Source organism: Pan paniscus, chromosome 16 (genome assembly GCF_029289425.2).
Source record: "Pan paniscus chromosome 16, NHGRI_mPanPan1-v2.0_pri, whole genome shotgun sequence".
In the NCBI taxonomy this organism is placed as follows: domain Eukaryota; kingdom Metazoa; phylum Chordata; class Mammalia; order Primates; family Hominidae; genus Pan; species Pan paniscus.
In genome coordinates, this window is record NC_073265.2 from 4,964,688 (window position 1) to 4,980,523 (window position 15,836).

Below are 15,836 nucleotides of genomic sequence, written 5' to 3' on the forward strand. Positions count from 1 at the left end.
AAAGAGCATTAAAGAATTGTGGTACAATAAAAACCTATGTATTTATTCTTAATTGATCTGACCAAGAAGTTCATAGACAATAACAAATACACACAGATAGATTATGTATGCTTATACACAAGTGAAATGAGTAACACTAATACAAGGAATGGAATGGAAGGATGGGAGGGAGGAATCAGGTGTTTTCTTTGTTAAGCAGGTAGTCACCCGTGAAGTGGGATAGTGTTATCTGAAAGTGGACTTGAATTGGTTGTAAATGTATATTGAGGAATTAGGTGTGTTCTTTGTTAAGCAGGTAGTCTTATTTGTGGGATAGTGGGATAGTGTTATTTGAAAGTGGACTTGAAATTGTTGTAAATGTTACTGAGGAATTAGGTGTTTTGTTTGTTAAGCAGGTAGTCTTATTTGTGGGATAGTGTTATTTGAAAGTGGACTTGAACTGGTTGTAAATGTATATTGCAAATTCTGTGGCAACTAGTTAAAAAAAAGTTTTAAAAAGAGAAGCACATGCTAAGAAATACAGGGAAAATGTAGTCATCTAAAATCATCAATGAAAACTGCAAAAGGCAGAAAAAGAGTGGTAGACAAAAGAATGGAGACTGAGGAGAATGAATAGAAAACAGTAACAAATATAGTAGATATTAATCCAATGATATCAATAATCACTTTGAATGCTAATGGTATGAATGTACCAATTCAAAGATAGAGATTGTCAGAGTCTATCAAAAGACAGACACATCTTGTTTCACTGCACTTTGCTTTATTGTGTTTTGTGACCATGTGTTTTACATATTGAAGGTTTGTGGCCAACCTGCAATAAGCGGGTCTCACTGGCACCATTGTTCCTACAGCACGTGCTCACTTCACGTCTCTGTGTCACATTTCGGTCATTCTCACAGTATTTTAAGCTTTTTATTATTGAATCTGTTATAGTGATCTGTAATCAGTGATCTTTAATGCTACTGTTGTCATTGTTTTGGGAACCACAAATCACACCAGGATAAGACAGCAAACAATTGACAAATGCGTTTGTTCCGACTGCCCCACCAATGGGCCATTTCTCTCTCTCTTTTTCTCAGGCTTCTTTTTATTAATATTAAAATGTGGCCAATTAATAACCCTACAGTAGCCTCTATATGTTCAAGTGAAAGAAGAGTTGCATGTCTGTCACTTTAAACCAAAAGGAAGAAATAATTAAGCTTAGTGAGGAAGGCATGCTGTAAGCAAGACAGGCCAGTAGCTAGACCTCATGCAACAAACACTTAGCCAAGTTGTGAATGCAAAGGAAGTGTTCTGGAAAGAAATTTAAAGTACTGCTCCAGTGAACACATGAATGATAAAAAGCTAAACAATCTTGCTGCTGTTATGAAGAAAGTTTAATTGGTCTAGATAGAAGATAAAAAAAAAAATTCCATTAAGCCTAAGCCTAACTCTCTTTTTCCTTTTTTTTCTTTGTTTTTGAGACAGAGTTTCATTCTTCTTGCCCAAGCTGGAGTACAATGGTGTGATCTTGGCTCATTGCAACCTCTGCCTCCCAAGTTCAAGCCATTCTCCTGCCTCAGCATCCCGAGTAGCTGGGATTACAGGCATGCACCACCACGCCTGGCTAATTTTTTGTATTTTTAGTAGAGACGGGGTTTCTCCACGTTGGTCAGACTGGTGTCGAACTCCCGACCTCAGGTGATCTGCCCGCCTTGGCCCCCCAAAGTGCTAGGATTACAGGTGTGACAGCCACCGCACCCGGCCTCCCTTCAATTCTATGAAGACTTAGAGAGATGAGGCAGCTGCAGAAGAAAAGTCTGAAGCTAGAAGAGCTTGTTTCTTGAGGTTTAAGGAAAGAAGTCATCTCCATAACATAAAAGCGCAAGATAAAGCAGCAAGTACTGATGGAAAAGCTGCAGAAAGCTATGTAGAAGATAATTGATTAACATGGCTACACTAAACAGATTTGCAATGGAGACAAAACAGCCTTCTACTAGAAGGAGATGCCATCCAGGATGTTCCCAGCTAGAGAGGAGTTGATGCCTGGCTTTAAGGCTTCAAAGGACATGCTGACTCTTCTGTTAAGGCCTAATGCAGTTGGTGATGTTAACTTGAAACCAATGATGATTTACTATTCTGAAAATCCAAGGGCCCTGAAGAATTATGATAAAACACAGCTCTGCCTGTACTCTACAAATGGGAACAAAGCCTGGATGACAGACTATCGGTTTACAAATATGGTTTACTGAATATCTTAAGCCCACTGTCGACAACTACTGCTCAAGAAATAAGATTCCTTTCAAAGTATTACCGCTCACTGACAATGCCGCTGGTACTCAAGGGCTTTTACAGAGATGTATAAAGAGCTGAATATTGTTTTCATGCCTACTAACCCAACATTCATTCTGGTGCCCTTGGATCAAAGAATAATTTCAACTTTCAAGTCTTATCACTTAAAAAATATATTTCATAAAGCTATAGCTTCTCTAGAAAGTGATTCCTTTGATGGATCTGGGCAAAATAATTGAAAACCTACTGGAAAGGATTCACCATTCTAGATGCCATTGAGAACATTAATGATTTTAAAAAGAAGATCAAAATAGCAACATTAGGAGAAGTTGGGACCGGGCTTGGTGGCTCACGCCTGTAATCCCAGCACTTTGGGAGGCCAAGGCACGTGGATCACGAGGTAAGGAATTTGAGACCAGCCTGGCCAACATAGTGAAATCCTGTCTGTACTAAAAACACACAAAAAATTAGCTGGGCCTGGTCGGGGGTGACTGTAATCCCAAACACTTGGGAGGCTGAGGCAGGAGAATTGCTTGAACACGGGTGGTGGAGGTTGCAGTGAGCTGAGATCGCATCACTGCACTCCAGCCCAGGCAAGACTTCATCTCAAAAAAAAAAAAAAAGAGAGAGAGAAGTTGGGAAGATTATTCCAACCCTCACAGATGACACAGGGGTTCACGACTTCTGTGGAGGAAGTAACTGCAGATATGGTGGAAATAACAAGAGCACTAGAATCAGAGAAAGGGCCTGAAGATCTGGCGAGACTGCAGCAGTCTCTGGAGAAAACGTGAGAGGATGAGTTGCTCCCACGGATGAGCAAAGAAAGTGGTTTCTTGAGATGAAATCTACTCGTGGTGAAGACAGTGTAAACAATGTTGAGATGACAACAGATTTAGAATAAACTTGGTACAGCAGAAGGAAGGCTTGACAGGATTGAACCCAATGATTTACAATAATATATAAACTTTGTTGGTACAGCAGTACGAAGGTTTGACAGGATTGAATCCAATTTTGAAAGTTCTACGGTGGGTAAAAAGCTATCATCGTATGCTACAGTTAATTCTTTTGTGAAAGGGAGAGTCAATTGACACAGCAAACTTCAATGTTGTCTTATTTTAAGAAATTGCCACAGCCACCCCAACGCTCAGCAACTACCACCTTACATTAAAGTAAGACCCTCCATCAGCAAGAAGACTGAAACTTGGCCAGGTGCAGTGGCTCACACCTGTCATCCCAACAACTTGGGAGGCCAAGGTGGGTGGATTGCTTGAGCCCAGGACGTCAAGGCAACATGGCAAAACCCCATCTCTACAAAAAAAAAAAAAATACAAAAATTAGCTGGACACGGTGGCATGCACCTGTAGTCCCAGCTAGTCAGGAGTCTGAGGTGGGGGATTGATTGAGCATGAGGTTGAGGCTGCAATTACTCCAGCCTGAGCCACAGAGTAAAACCCTGTCACACACACACAAAAAGATTGCAGCTTTCTGAAGGCTCAGATGACTGTTAGCAGTGGTTAACAATAAAGTATTTGTAAATTAAAGTGTGCATACTTTGTAGACATATGCTATTGCACACTTTATACGGCACAGTATAAACATACTTTTACATGCACTGGGAAACCAAAAGAAATTGTATAACACTTTATTGCAGTGGTCTGGAACCAAACCCACATATATCTCTGATGCATGGCCGTCCTGTATTGTACACTTAAAAAAATATTTAAGAGGGTATATTTTAGGTGAAATGGTCATCTCATTTTTTTTTTTTTTTGAGACGGAGTCACACTCTGTTGCCCAGGCTGGAGTGCAGTGGCACGATCTCGGCTCACTGCAAGCTCTGCCTCCCGAGTTCACACCATTATCCTGCCTCAGTCTCCCGAGTAGCTGGGACTACAGGTGCCCGCCATCACGCCTGGCTAATTTTCTGTATTTTTAGTAGAAACGGGGTTTCACTGTGTTAGCCAGGATGGTCTTGATCTCCTGACCTCGTGATCCACCTGCCTTGGCCTCCCAAAGTGCTGGGATTACAGGCGTGAGCCACCACTCCCGGTCTCATATTTTAAAAAGGGTGAGAATGAGAAATATATGGGGGGTGATGGTCAAGTTTACGGCATTATTTGTTGTGATGAGTCCTGGGGCGAATATTTATCTCTATACTCATTAAGATGTATATATTCGGTGTCACACGCCTGTAATCCCAGCACTTTGGGAGGCCGAGGCAGGTGGATCATCTGAGGTCAGGCGTTCGAGACCAGCCTGGCCAACATGGTGAAACCCTGTCTCTACTAAAAAAATACAAAAATTAGCCGGGTGTGGGGGCGCACGCCTGTGATCCCAGCTACTCAGGAGGCTGAGGCAGGAGAATTGCTTGAACCTGGGAGGCGGAGGTTGCAGTTAGCTGAGATCGTGTCACTGCACTCCAGCCTGGGCAACAAGAGTAAAACCTCCATAACACACACACACACACACACACACACACACACACACACACACACACGGTATATATTAAATATGTGTAATTTTTGTATGTCAACCACACCTTAGTTTTATTTTATTTTATTTTTTTGAGACAGAGTCTCACTCTGTCACCCAGGCTGGAGTCCAGTGGTGCAATCTTGGCTCACTGCAACCTCTGCCTCCCATGTTCAAGCAATTCTCCTGCCTCAGTCTCCCGAGTAGCTGGGACTACAGATGCATGCTATCACGCCTGGCTAATTTTTTGATTTTTAATAGAGATGAGGTTTCACCATGTTGGCCAGGCTGGTCTCAAACTCCTGACCTCATGTGATCTGCCCACCTCAGCCTCCCAAAGTGCTGGGATTACAGGTGTAAGCCACTGCACCTGGCAATTCTTAAATATATATAATTAAAAATTAATAAAAAACAGGTATTTGCAAGTTTCCGTTTTGTTATATGCTTATTATTCTTTATCTTTATGTCAGGTTGCTGTGTCAATACACTTAGGAGATCATAGTTTCTAAATTGAAATACAAATAAATATGTCTGAAATTTTTTCTTTTTTCTTTTTTTTTTGAGATGGACTCTCATTCTGTCACCCAGGCTGGAGTGCAGTGGTGCAATCTCAGCTCACTGCAACCTCCGCCTCCCAGATTCAAGTGATTCTCCTGCCTCAGCCTCCAGAGTAGCTGGGATTACAGGCCACCGCCATGACACCCAGCTAACTTTTATATATTTTTTTCTATTTTTATTAAAGACAGGGTTTCACCATGTTGGCCAGGCTGGTCTCCAACTCCTGACCTCAGATGATCCTCCTGCCTCGGCCTCCTCAAGTGCTGGGATTACAGGTGTGAGCCACTGTGCCTGGCCTGGAATTTTTTTCTAAAATTTACATTTCTTAGTTAAGAATGCTTAAAATATTATAAAAACAGAAGCACATTTCATTATGTGTTTCATTAATTACCTTTATTAAAAACAACACAATTATATTACAATAGGACAAAAAATGTTTAAGCAAATGAAAACGAAACCATGACATACCCAAACTCAGGAGGAGGCAACAAAGGCAGTGCTAAAGGGAAGCTTACAGCTGCAGATGCTTAAATTAAAAAGAAGAAAGATCTCAAACCCACGCTAAAGGGAAGCTTACAGCTGCAGATGCTTAAATTAAAAAGAAGAAAGATCTCAAACCCTTGCTAAAGGGAAGCTTATAGCTGCAGGTGCTTAAATTAAAAAGAAGAAAGATCTCAAATCAATAACCTAACATTACACCTAAAGGGGGAAAAAGAAACTAATGACAAACCAAGCAAAAGGAAGAAAATAACAGATTAGAGCAGAGATAAGCAGAATAAGACCAGAAAAAAAGGAAAAAAAAAACACTGAGTTTGTTTTTTTAAAGATCAATAAAAATTTTAAAACTCACAGCTATATTAAGAAAAAAAGAGAAATCTCAAATACTAAAATCATAAATAAAAGAGGTGACAGTACAACAGATGCCACAGAAATGAAAAAGATTACAAGAGACTAATGTGAGCAAGCATATGCCACAAAACTGTGCAACCTAAAATAAATTTATAAATTCCTAGAAACACAAAACACCATACTGCATCATGGAGAAATAAAAAATCCAAAGAGACCTGTAACTAGTAAGAAGATTCAACCAGTAATCAAAAACCCCACCAAAAAGAAAATTCCAGGTCCACATAACTTCACTGGAAAATTTTACCAAACATTTCAAGAAGAATTAATGCCAATCCTCTGCAAAATATTCCGAAAGTGTTCAAAAACCAGAAGGGGACATTCCAATCCATTCTATCAGGTCAACATTTATCTGGTTCCAGAGCCAGATGAACACCTTTTGTAATAAAAACACTCAAAGAATTAGTAATATATGGAAACTCCTCAGTAAATAAAGATTATACATGAAGAGCTCACAGCTAACATCATACTCAATGGTGAAAAACTAAAATCTTTTCCTCTAGGATCAGGACTAAGATAGCAACATCTCTTCCTGCCACTTCTATTCATCACAGTACTGGAATTTCTACTCAGAATAATTAGTCAAGAGAAAGTAATAAAAAGGATGCAAATTGGAAAGGAAAAAGTACAAAATTTTGTTCACAGACAACAGGATGTAATGGGTAAAAATCCTGAAATTCCCAAAATACTGGTAAAATAATGAAATTCAACAAAGTTTCAGGATACAGTCACACACACAAGTCAGTTGCATTTCCATAAACTAACAATGAACAATCTGCAAATAAAATTTTAAAAAGAGAGGCCAGGTGCAGTGGCTCACACTTATAATCCCAGCACTTTGGGAGGCCAAGGCGGGTAGACCACCTGAGGTCAGGAGTTCGTGACCAGCTGGACCAAACCCATCTCTAAATAAATAGTAAAACTCTGTCTCTATTAAAAATACAAAAATTAGCTGGGCATAGTGGCAGACACCTGTAGTCCCAGCTACTTGGGAGGCTGAGGCAGGAGAATTGCTTGAACTTGGAAGGTGGAGGTTGCAGTCAGCTGAGATTGTGCCACTGCGCTCCAGCTTAGGTAACTGAGTGAGATGCCATCTCAAAGAAAAGAAAGAAAGGAAAGAAAGAGAGAGAAAGAAAAGAAAGATAAAACAAAAGAAAAGAAATTTTTAAAAAGAATGACATTTGGCCGGGTGCAGTGGTTCATGCCTGCAATCCCAGCAGTTTGGGAGGCCGAGGCGGGCAGATCACCTGAGGTCACAAGTTCAAGACTTGCCTGGTCAACATGGAGACACCCTGTCTCTACTAAAAATACCAAAAAATTAGCTGGGCGTGCTGGCGCGCACCTGTGATCCCAGGTAGTTGAGAGGCTGAGGTTGGAGAATTGCTTGAATAAAGAAGGCGCAGGTTGCAGTGAGCTGAGATAGTGCCACTGCACTCCAGCCTGGGAGACAGAGCAAGACTCCATCTCAAAAAAAAAAAAAAAAAAAGTATTACATTTACAACAGCATTATAAAAATTAAAAATAAGCTTAACCAATAGGGCAAAAGATTTGAACACAGAAAACTACAAAACACTGTTGAAAGAAATTAAACACAAATAAATGAAAAGAAAGGCTGGGTTTGCAGATTAGCTGATTTCATCTTGGAATGATGTCAACACTACTCGAAGTGACCTAGATTCAATACAATCCTTATAAAGATTCCAATGACATTTTTGATAAACAGAAAAACCTATCCTAAAATTCATATGGAATCTCCAGGGCCCATGAATAGGCAAATCAATCTTGAAACAGAACAAAATTAAAGGTCTCAAAACAATTACAAAACTGCAATAAGCCAAAAAAAAAAAAATGTGGTCATGGCATAAAGACATACTGACACACTTATGGACCAACACAACAGAGACCTCAGAAACCAACCCTGGCATATATGGTCTGATGATCTTCCACAAGGATGCCAAGACCACTCAATGGCGAAGGACAGTTTCTTCAACAAATGGTGTTGCGAAAATTGTATATCCACATGCAAAACAATGAAGTTGGACTCTTACCTTACACCACGTTAAAATTAATTCAAAGTGAATTATAAACCTAAATGTAAAACTAGAACTATCAAACTCCTAGGGAAAACAAATTTGGAAAATGCTTTATGACAATGAATTTGTCAATAATTTTTAGGATATGACATTAAAAGCTCAGGCAGTAAAAGCAAAAATATATCAAACGTAAAAACTTCTGTACCACAAAGGTCACAACCAACAGCGTAAAAGGCAAACTGTAGAATAAAAGAAAATACCAGTTGAGTGTCCCTTATTTGAAATGCTTGGGATGTGTTTCAGATTTTGTAATATTTGCATTATTCTTACTGGTTGAGCATCTCGAATTCAAACACCTGAGTCTGCGATGCTCCAATAAGCATTTCCTTTGAGTGTCATGTTGGCACTCAAAAAGTTTCAGACTTTGGAGCATTTGGGATTTCAGATTTTTGGATCAGAGACATTCAACCTATAGTTGCACATCATGTATCTCATAAGAAGTGAACATTCAGAATACGTAAAGTACTCCTACAGAGAGACTACCAGAAGCAGAGAGGAGCAAACACATTTTCACACAAGGGTACCTCCTATCTCTCCCGGATTCCAATTACGGCAGAGTAAATGCTAGTTCTCTGCCAACCCAGGATTAGGCCCTGCAGCTGCAGTGAAAATAATCACAGAAGAAAACTAAGAAATAAAAAATGGAGAAAGTGAGACATCAAACTAAAATTACTAGAAACCCCCAGGAAGAAGGAAAAAGAAACCAAGAAAACAGAAAAACAATTAAACCAGTTAATTAAACCTTGGCATGACCAGAAGATCCGAGTTTCCTAAAGGAGTGGAAATTTATTGATTTGAAGAGGATTTATTGATTAGTGATTTGAAGAGGAAGAAAAACCATGAATGGTCTAAAGCAAAAGCCTAGTGTCTGAAGAAGTCAGTAGGGTGAAAACAAGAGCTGGCCAGAATATCCACAGATGGTGACAAGTTGGCAAAGCCTTTACTAGACTACTCGTGAGGCTAACTAGAGGCCAAGGAGCCAACACTGCCCCTGTCCTTACAGAGAGACCCTACACAGGATTCCCAGATATACATGGAAGGACAACATCTTATCAGGTCCTCTCTGTGCAGATGTGGTTATCATTCCAAATAATGAGCTCCAGCCCCAAGACTGTTCCATCCTCAATTGCTTTGAGTGGGCAATGTAGGCTCTCCACACACGAGCTACATGTAGGTTCCTTGGGTACCCAGATGGGAGCCATGAAACACAAACCCTCCATGGTCAGGTCTGTATCTGTTTCCTGCCTTTTTCCCAGCAATCCCCAGGCCCCAGCAGCAGTGGTCTACCTCTGCTGATTCTCATTCAGAATCTAAACTTAGAAACAATTAGAACCTAGACCCCAATTCTACCTGAAAGTAACAGAATAACATAATCTATACCCTGCAGCATGACTGTTTGCCCAACGTAATGAGGATGAACTGAGAGATAATGAATCATCATGACCCTGGCCCAAGTAATGAGAATGAACTGTGAGATAAATGAATGATCATGACAAAAAACCCCGCTACAACCCAACAACAAAATAAAGTGATTAAAAAATGGACAAAGAACATTTATCCAAAGATGCAAAGATGATATACAAATAGCCAACAGATACATGAGATATATGAGATGTGTAACATCACTAATCATTAGAGAAATGCAAATAGAAACCACAATGGGACATCACATCAAACCCAACAGAAAGTAACAAGCGCCGGTGAAACTGAAACCCTTGAACACTGTTGGTGGAAATATGAACTGGCTCCTCAAAAAAAATAAAATAAAATGACCATATGATCCAGCCATCCAACTACTACAGAGACAGAATAACTAGTAGCAGGACCTCAAACAGATATGTGCACCCCTATGTTCACAGCAGCATTACACAGCCACAAGGTGGAAGAAACCAAAACGTCCTTCCAGGAATAGGTGGATAAACAAAAGCATATATATATATGATATATATTATATATATATATCATATATATAATATATATAATGTATGTATATAATATATATGTAATATATATAATATATATGAAGAAATATTATTCAGCCATAGAAAGGAAGAAAATCGTGACACATCTGACACATAACATGGAACCTACTTACAAAACAACAAATATTATATAACCCTAGGTATATAAGCCAAATTTTTAGAAACACAAAGTAGAATAGTACTTGCCAGGAGGTGGAAGGAGGGGGAAATTAATAGTTGTTGAATGGGTATAGAGTTTTCCAAGATAAAAAAAAAATCTAGAAATCTGCTACACAACACCGTAAATATTCTTAACTCTACAAAACTGTATACTTACAACTGGTTATGACGGTAAATTTTAAGGTATGTGTTTGTTACCAAAATTCTAAATAATAAATTATTTATAAAAAATGATCTTTTTTGACACAGGGTCTTATTCTGTTGCCCTGGCAGGAGTGCAATGGCATGATCACAGCTCATTGCAGCCTCAACCTCCCAGGCTCAAGCAACCCTCCCACCTCAGCCTCCCGAATAGTTGGGACTACAGCTGCACACCAAGATGTCAGGATAAATTTTGGTTTGGTTTTTTTGTAGAGAGGGTTTTGCCATGATGCCCAGGCTGGTCTCAACCTCCTGGGCTCAAGCAATCCACCTCCCTTGGCCTCCCACAGAGCTGACATTACAAGCATAAGCCACCATGCCCAGCCTATAAAAAATTATTTCAAAAAGCCAAAATATTCATCAAACTGGAATATTTAGAAATATTTAACCCAAAAGAAGTTAGGAAAGAATATATAGAAGATCAAAACACAGACGAAGGCCAGACATGGTGGCTCATGCCTGTAATCCGAACACTTTGAGAGTCCAAGGTGGGTAGATTGCTTGAGCTCAGGAGTTCAAGACCAGCCTGTGCAACATGGCAAAACCCTATCTCTACAAAAAATATAAAAATTAGCCAAGTGTGTTTCCATGCGCCTGTAGTCCCAGCTACTCAGTGGGATCCAGTGAGGATTGGTTGGGCCTGGGAGGCGGAGGTTGCAGTGAGCCAACATTGCACCATTGCACTACAGTCTCGGTGACAGAGCAAGACCCTGTCTTAAAAAAAAATAAACAAACAAATAGAAAATAAGTAGAAAAATGGCAGACCTAAATCCAACCTTAGCAATTATTAGTTACAATGTAACTGGACAAATACTCTACTTAAGACAGAGACTGCCAGACCTGAGAGGAAAGCAAGACCCAACAATATGGCATCCACAGAGACACAATTTAAATACAAAGACACAAAGTATGAGAAAAAATATGCTATGCAGACACTAATCATAAAAATATGCTATCCAGACACTAATCATAAAAAGCTTCAACGGAGATGTTAACACTAGATGAAAGAGGCTCCAGAACAAAATATAACAACAGAAATAAACAAGGTAATTTCATAAAAATAAAAGAATCAGAGAGGATGATGTTACAATTATAAATTGTGCCTCAAAGTGCACACAAAGTACACACACACACAGAGCCTCAAATTATGTGAATCAAAAACAACAGAACAAAAGAAGGAAATTGACAATCCAAAATTATAGCTGGTGAATTAATACTGCTCTCTCAGTAACTGACGGAACAACCAGATAAAAATATAGGAAAAATACGGATCTAAATGACAAAATCTTGACCCAAATGGTACTTGGCAGTACCAAGATAGACTGTATGTCGATCAATTGAGAAAATGTTCAAGCATGAAATAGTATACAAAGTATGTTGCCCGAACACCTGAAATTAAATTAGAAACCAACAACAAATTGATATCCAGAAAAGCCTCAAATGTCTGAAAACCAAGTAATAAACTTTGAAATACCCTGTGAGTCAAAAAAGTATTCACAAGGGGAACTGGAATGTATTTGGAACAAACTTGTTATAAAAATCATATTTCTGGTAGACTAAAGGTGACAACTTCTTTCCTGCTCCTCTCTCTGTGAGAATCAATTCCCCTTAAACCTTGCCCAGACTACTGACTTGTTTGGCCAACAGAAGGTGACAAAGGTGGTATTTGGGGACTTCAGAAGCCAGGCTGAGAAAACAGAACACTTATCCAGGAGAAAGCCAGTCACCAGGCAGGAAATCCCACTCCCCTGAGACCCCATGATGGAAACCACACGGCCAGTCCATGACTAGCTACACGCATTGACATCCCCCACTGACCCTCCAGCAGCACCGACTCCCAACCACTAGTGAGCCTTCAGCAACATCCACTCCCAACCACTAGTGAGCCACCCTGCACACCACCCCGCTGTGCTTTCACACAATCCAGCTTGGCTGCAACTGTGAGTGAGATGAGCTGGCCACTAAGACTCTCTAAGCCAAAAAACAAGTAATAATGAGTTGTTTTAAGCTGCCAAGTTTTGGGGATGGTTTCTTCAGAATAGATAACTGGAACAGAATATGGTAGCTGGAAATGAGCTGCTGTGGTAATCAGAAGCTACAATATGTGCCACGACTGTGAGGCTGACCTGTAACTGGGCCTCAAGGAGACCATTCATGCAACCTGGAAGGGCATCAAGACTCTTGGTCAGGGCCTGAAAGACGGTGAGAAAATGTCATTGGAAACTGGGGAAAAGGCCTGAGAGTTATGTGCTGAGGGACTGTGAGAAAACTACGGCCACAACATGGAAACTGAAAGGGCACTGCACCATCTCAGAGATCTGCCTAAGGAGACATCTGGGAAGAACATGGAAAGTGCTACCAGCCTACCCTAACTGTCACTGAATAAATATGACAGGAGAGGGACATGATCTAAAGAAGGAAGTTCAGTTTTCAAACAAAATTTAGAGAAAACATAAAGAAATAATTTCTTGTCTCAAAAGGCCAAAGAAAAAAATAAAGAAAAGGAAAAAAAATTAAAAAGAAGCCATTGAATACCCTATTGACCATAAGAAAAAGGCAGAGAAAGTTGGTCAACGGCAACCCAGGCACTGAAGGAAAAAGAACATGGAGAATGACAAAAGCCCAGAGGGAGGAGTAAAAGGACACAAACGCCGTTCTCAGGGACTAGGACTGGGCGCCGTGCTCAGGGACCCGGACTGGGCACTAATCACAGAACTGTAACAGGCACCCTATGGGAATGACCAACTGTTAGACGGGGCCTGCAGGGCAGCACCTCCCTCCTGCCTCCCACCAACAGCTTCTAAAGGGAAATGCCGACTGTTTTCACACCAGTCCCCTCACTGCGGCTGAGTGTGTGGGCACAGATGATAGGTCACAACAACCTGATTCAGTCCTCACTGTGGCTGAGTGCGTCAGGGGCAGACGACAGGCCACCACAACCTGATTCAGTCCTCACTGTGGCTGTGTGTGGGGGGGCAGATGACAGGCCACCACAACTTGATTCAGTCCTCACTGCGGCTGAGTGTATGTGGGTGCAGGTGACAGGCCACCACAACCTGATTCAGGATTCAGTTGGGCTACCAGCCAGTGCCATAAGGAAAACCATTCTGGGACTCTTGAGAGGGGCAAAGCATAATTTGCATGTGGGAGAAACGTTAATAGTTTGTGGCCAGAGGACAAACTGTGGTGTATTAAAGACTGCTGCAGGTTCCTACTATGCTTCTCATCAAGAGGTGGAATCTAATCACCTTCCCCCCTTGAATCATGGCTGGTCTCAGTGATGAGTACGACTGGACAGTGTGGCAGGAGAGATGCTCTGGAACTTCTGAGGGATGATCATGAGAGACCTTACAGCTTCTGCCTGGGCCTCTTGGACACACACCCTGGGAGAAGCCAGACAAACCTGACTACCTGACACTGCCAGACTGGGAGGAAGTCCGTGCTGGCCACAAAGAGAGGACTCGGTGCCCGCTCCATGTCCCCAGCCACTAGAGTCCTTCGGGGTGCCTGCTTCACGTCCCCAGCCACTAGAGTCCTTCCAGATGAGACCAGGGACATCATGAAGCAGCCAACCCACACTGCCCTGTCCAGTGTCTTGACTCAGAAAATTGTGACATGTAAAAAGAATAAATTCCTGGTTTAAGCCAGTAAGGTTACTGGTACATTGTTACATTGCAGATAATTAAAACCTTGAAAAACTCATGAGAGATCACAAGTAAAACCTTGATCTGAAACATGGCATGTGGCGATTTATATTGAGTATTAGGTTAAAAATGCAAGAATGGAGCATAGTTAATATTTTACGTTAAAGCTAAAACTATAATTGCCCACTTAAAATTTTCAGTTAATTAGGTTGTCACTTTTTGTTCTTAACCAAGAAATCAACTAGTTTTAGTCCATAAACAGTTGAAACTGATGCACACATCCGTTTTTCCTTACTTATTTTAAGCAGCTATCTGAAATAGGAAGCGTAATATAATCTTTAAAGAATCTGAAAATATGACAGAAATGTTTAAACTATAAACATATATTGTAAATGTTAGCATATTGTATACATTGCATATTAACATAAGCTAAAATCATTGACATAAATTTATATAAACAAAAGGTAGAAAATATGACAGTGTTCTTCTTGTTTTTTGTCTTTGCATATTTCTTTATTGGCCCTTGTCAAACGTGACCCACTAACTCCTGAATGCTTTCTCTCTCCCCATGGATTCCTAAGGATGTCACCACAGTGCTGGCCAGATGCACAGGTCACAGGTGACTGAACCTCATCACCCCACAAACACACCCTTCAGGTTTTGCCAAGAATGACACTGTAAATATAACAAAGCTTCTGTGCTTGTTAGTGAACACCAACTCAGCTTCTCTCCTGTATTCGGAAATCAGGATGAGATGAAAACAACAAGCAGGCCAGGCACGGTGGCTCATGCCTGTAATCCCAGCACTTTGGGAGGCCGAGGCACGTGGATCACCTGAGGTCGGGAGTTCGAGACCACCCTGATCAAAACAGAGAAACCCCATCTCTACTAAAAATACAAAATTAGCCAGGCGTGGTGGCACATGCCTGTAATACCAGCTACTCAGGAGCTGAGGCAGGAGAATTGCTTGAACCCAGGAGGTGGAGGCTGCAGTGAGCTGAGATCACACCACTGCACTCTAGCCTGGGCAACAAGAGCGAAACTCTGTCTCAAAAGAATAAAAATAAAAGTAAAAGAACAAGGAAACAAAAGTAACAAGGCTTGACAACAGATGAGCCTGAATCTAAGCAAGAAAAGCCCAGAAGAAATCCCATTTTGGGTCACTGGCTGCATGGTAGTAATGCCATACACATAAGGGAAGAGAGGAGGATGTGGCTTTCACTTCGAATTTTTTGAGTTAAGGTAAATTTGGATAGCTACAAAGAAGCATTCAACAGAGAGTTAAACCTCTGATGGAAAGACCGAAGGGGTCCAAGCTGTAGAGAAACAGGACTGCAAACCACAAAGGGCTCAATCAGTCAAGGAGAACTGCAGGGCAAGATGAACAGGGACCAGTGGAACATTTGGATAAGCTGTTGAGAAGAAAGGAGAATTCAGAGAAAAAGAACTGTCAGTGAGGTCATAATAGGAACTGTTACAGTGAACTAAATATGGCCTGGGAAGGACTCTGTACTTCTAGATTTGAGTCCCTGTGGACAAACTGCAACCTA

The 15,836-nt window shown here is 40.8% G+C and overlaps 1 protein-coding gene across 26 annotated transcripts in view; it reads right to left on the minus strand.

Moving 5' to 3' along the window:
• LOC117978353 (tektin-1-like) overlaps positions 1–15,836 on the minus strand; it is a 107,485-nt gene that overhangs the window by 79,850 nt on the left and 11,799 nt on the right. For 3 of the 26 annotated variants that reach the window (XR_010110026.1, XR_010110014.1, XR_010110020.1), the window contains exon 3: positions 1,436–15,698. The exons of 22 other annotated variants lie outside the window; for them this stretch is intronic. Coding sequence is in view for 1 of the 4 variants with exons in the window: in XM_063596972.1 (XP_063453042.1) it covers positions 10,892–10,899 (8 nt within the window). In the remaining 3 variants the exon portion in view is untranslated. Of the gene's footprint in view, positions 1–1,435; positions 15,699–15,836 lie in introns of those variants that run through there. One more of the 26 variants, XM_063596972.1, reaches the window with a different exon arrangement.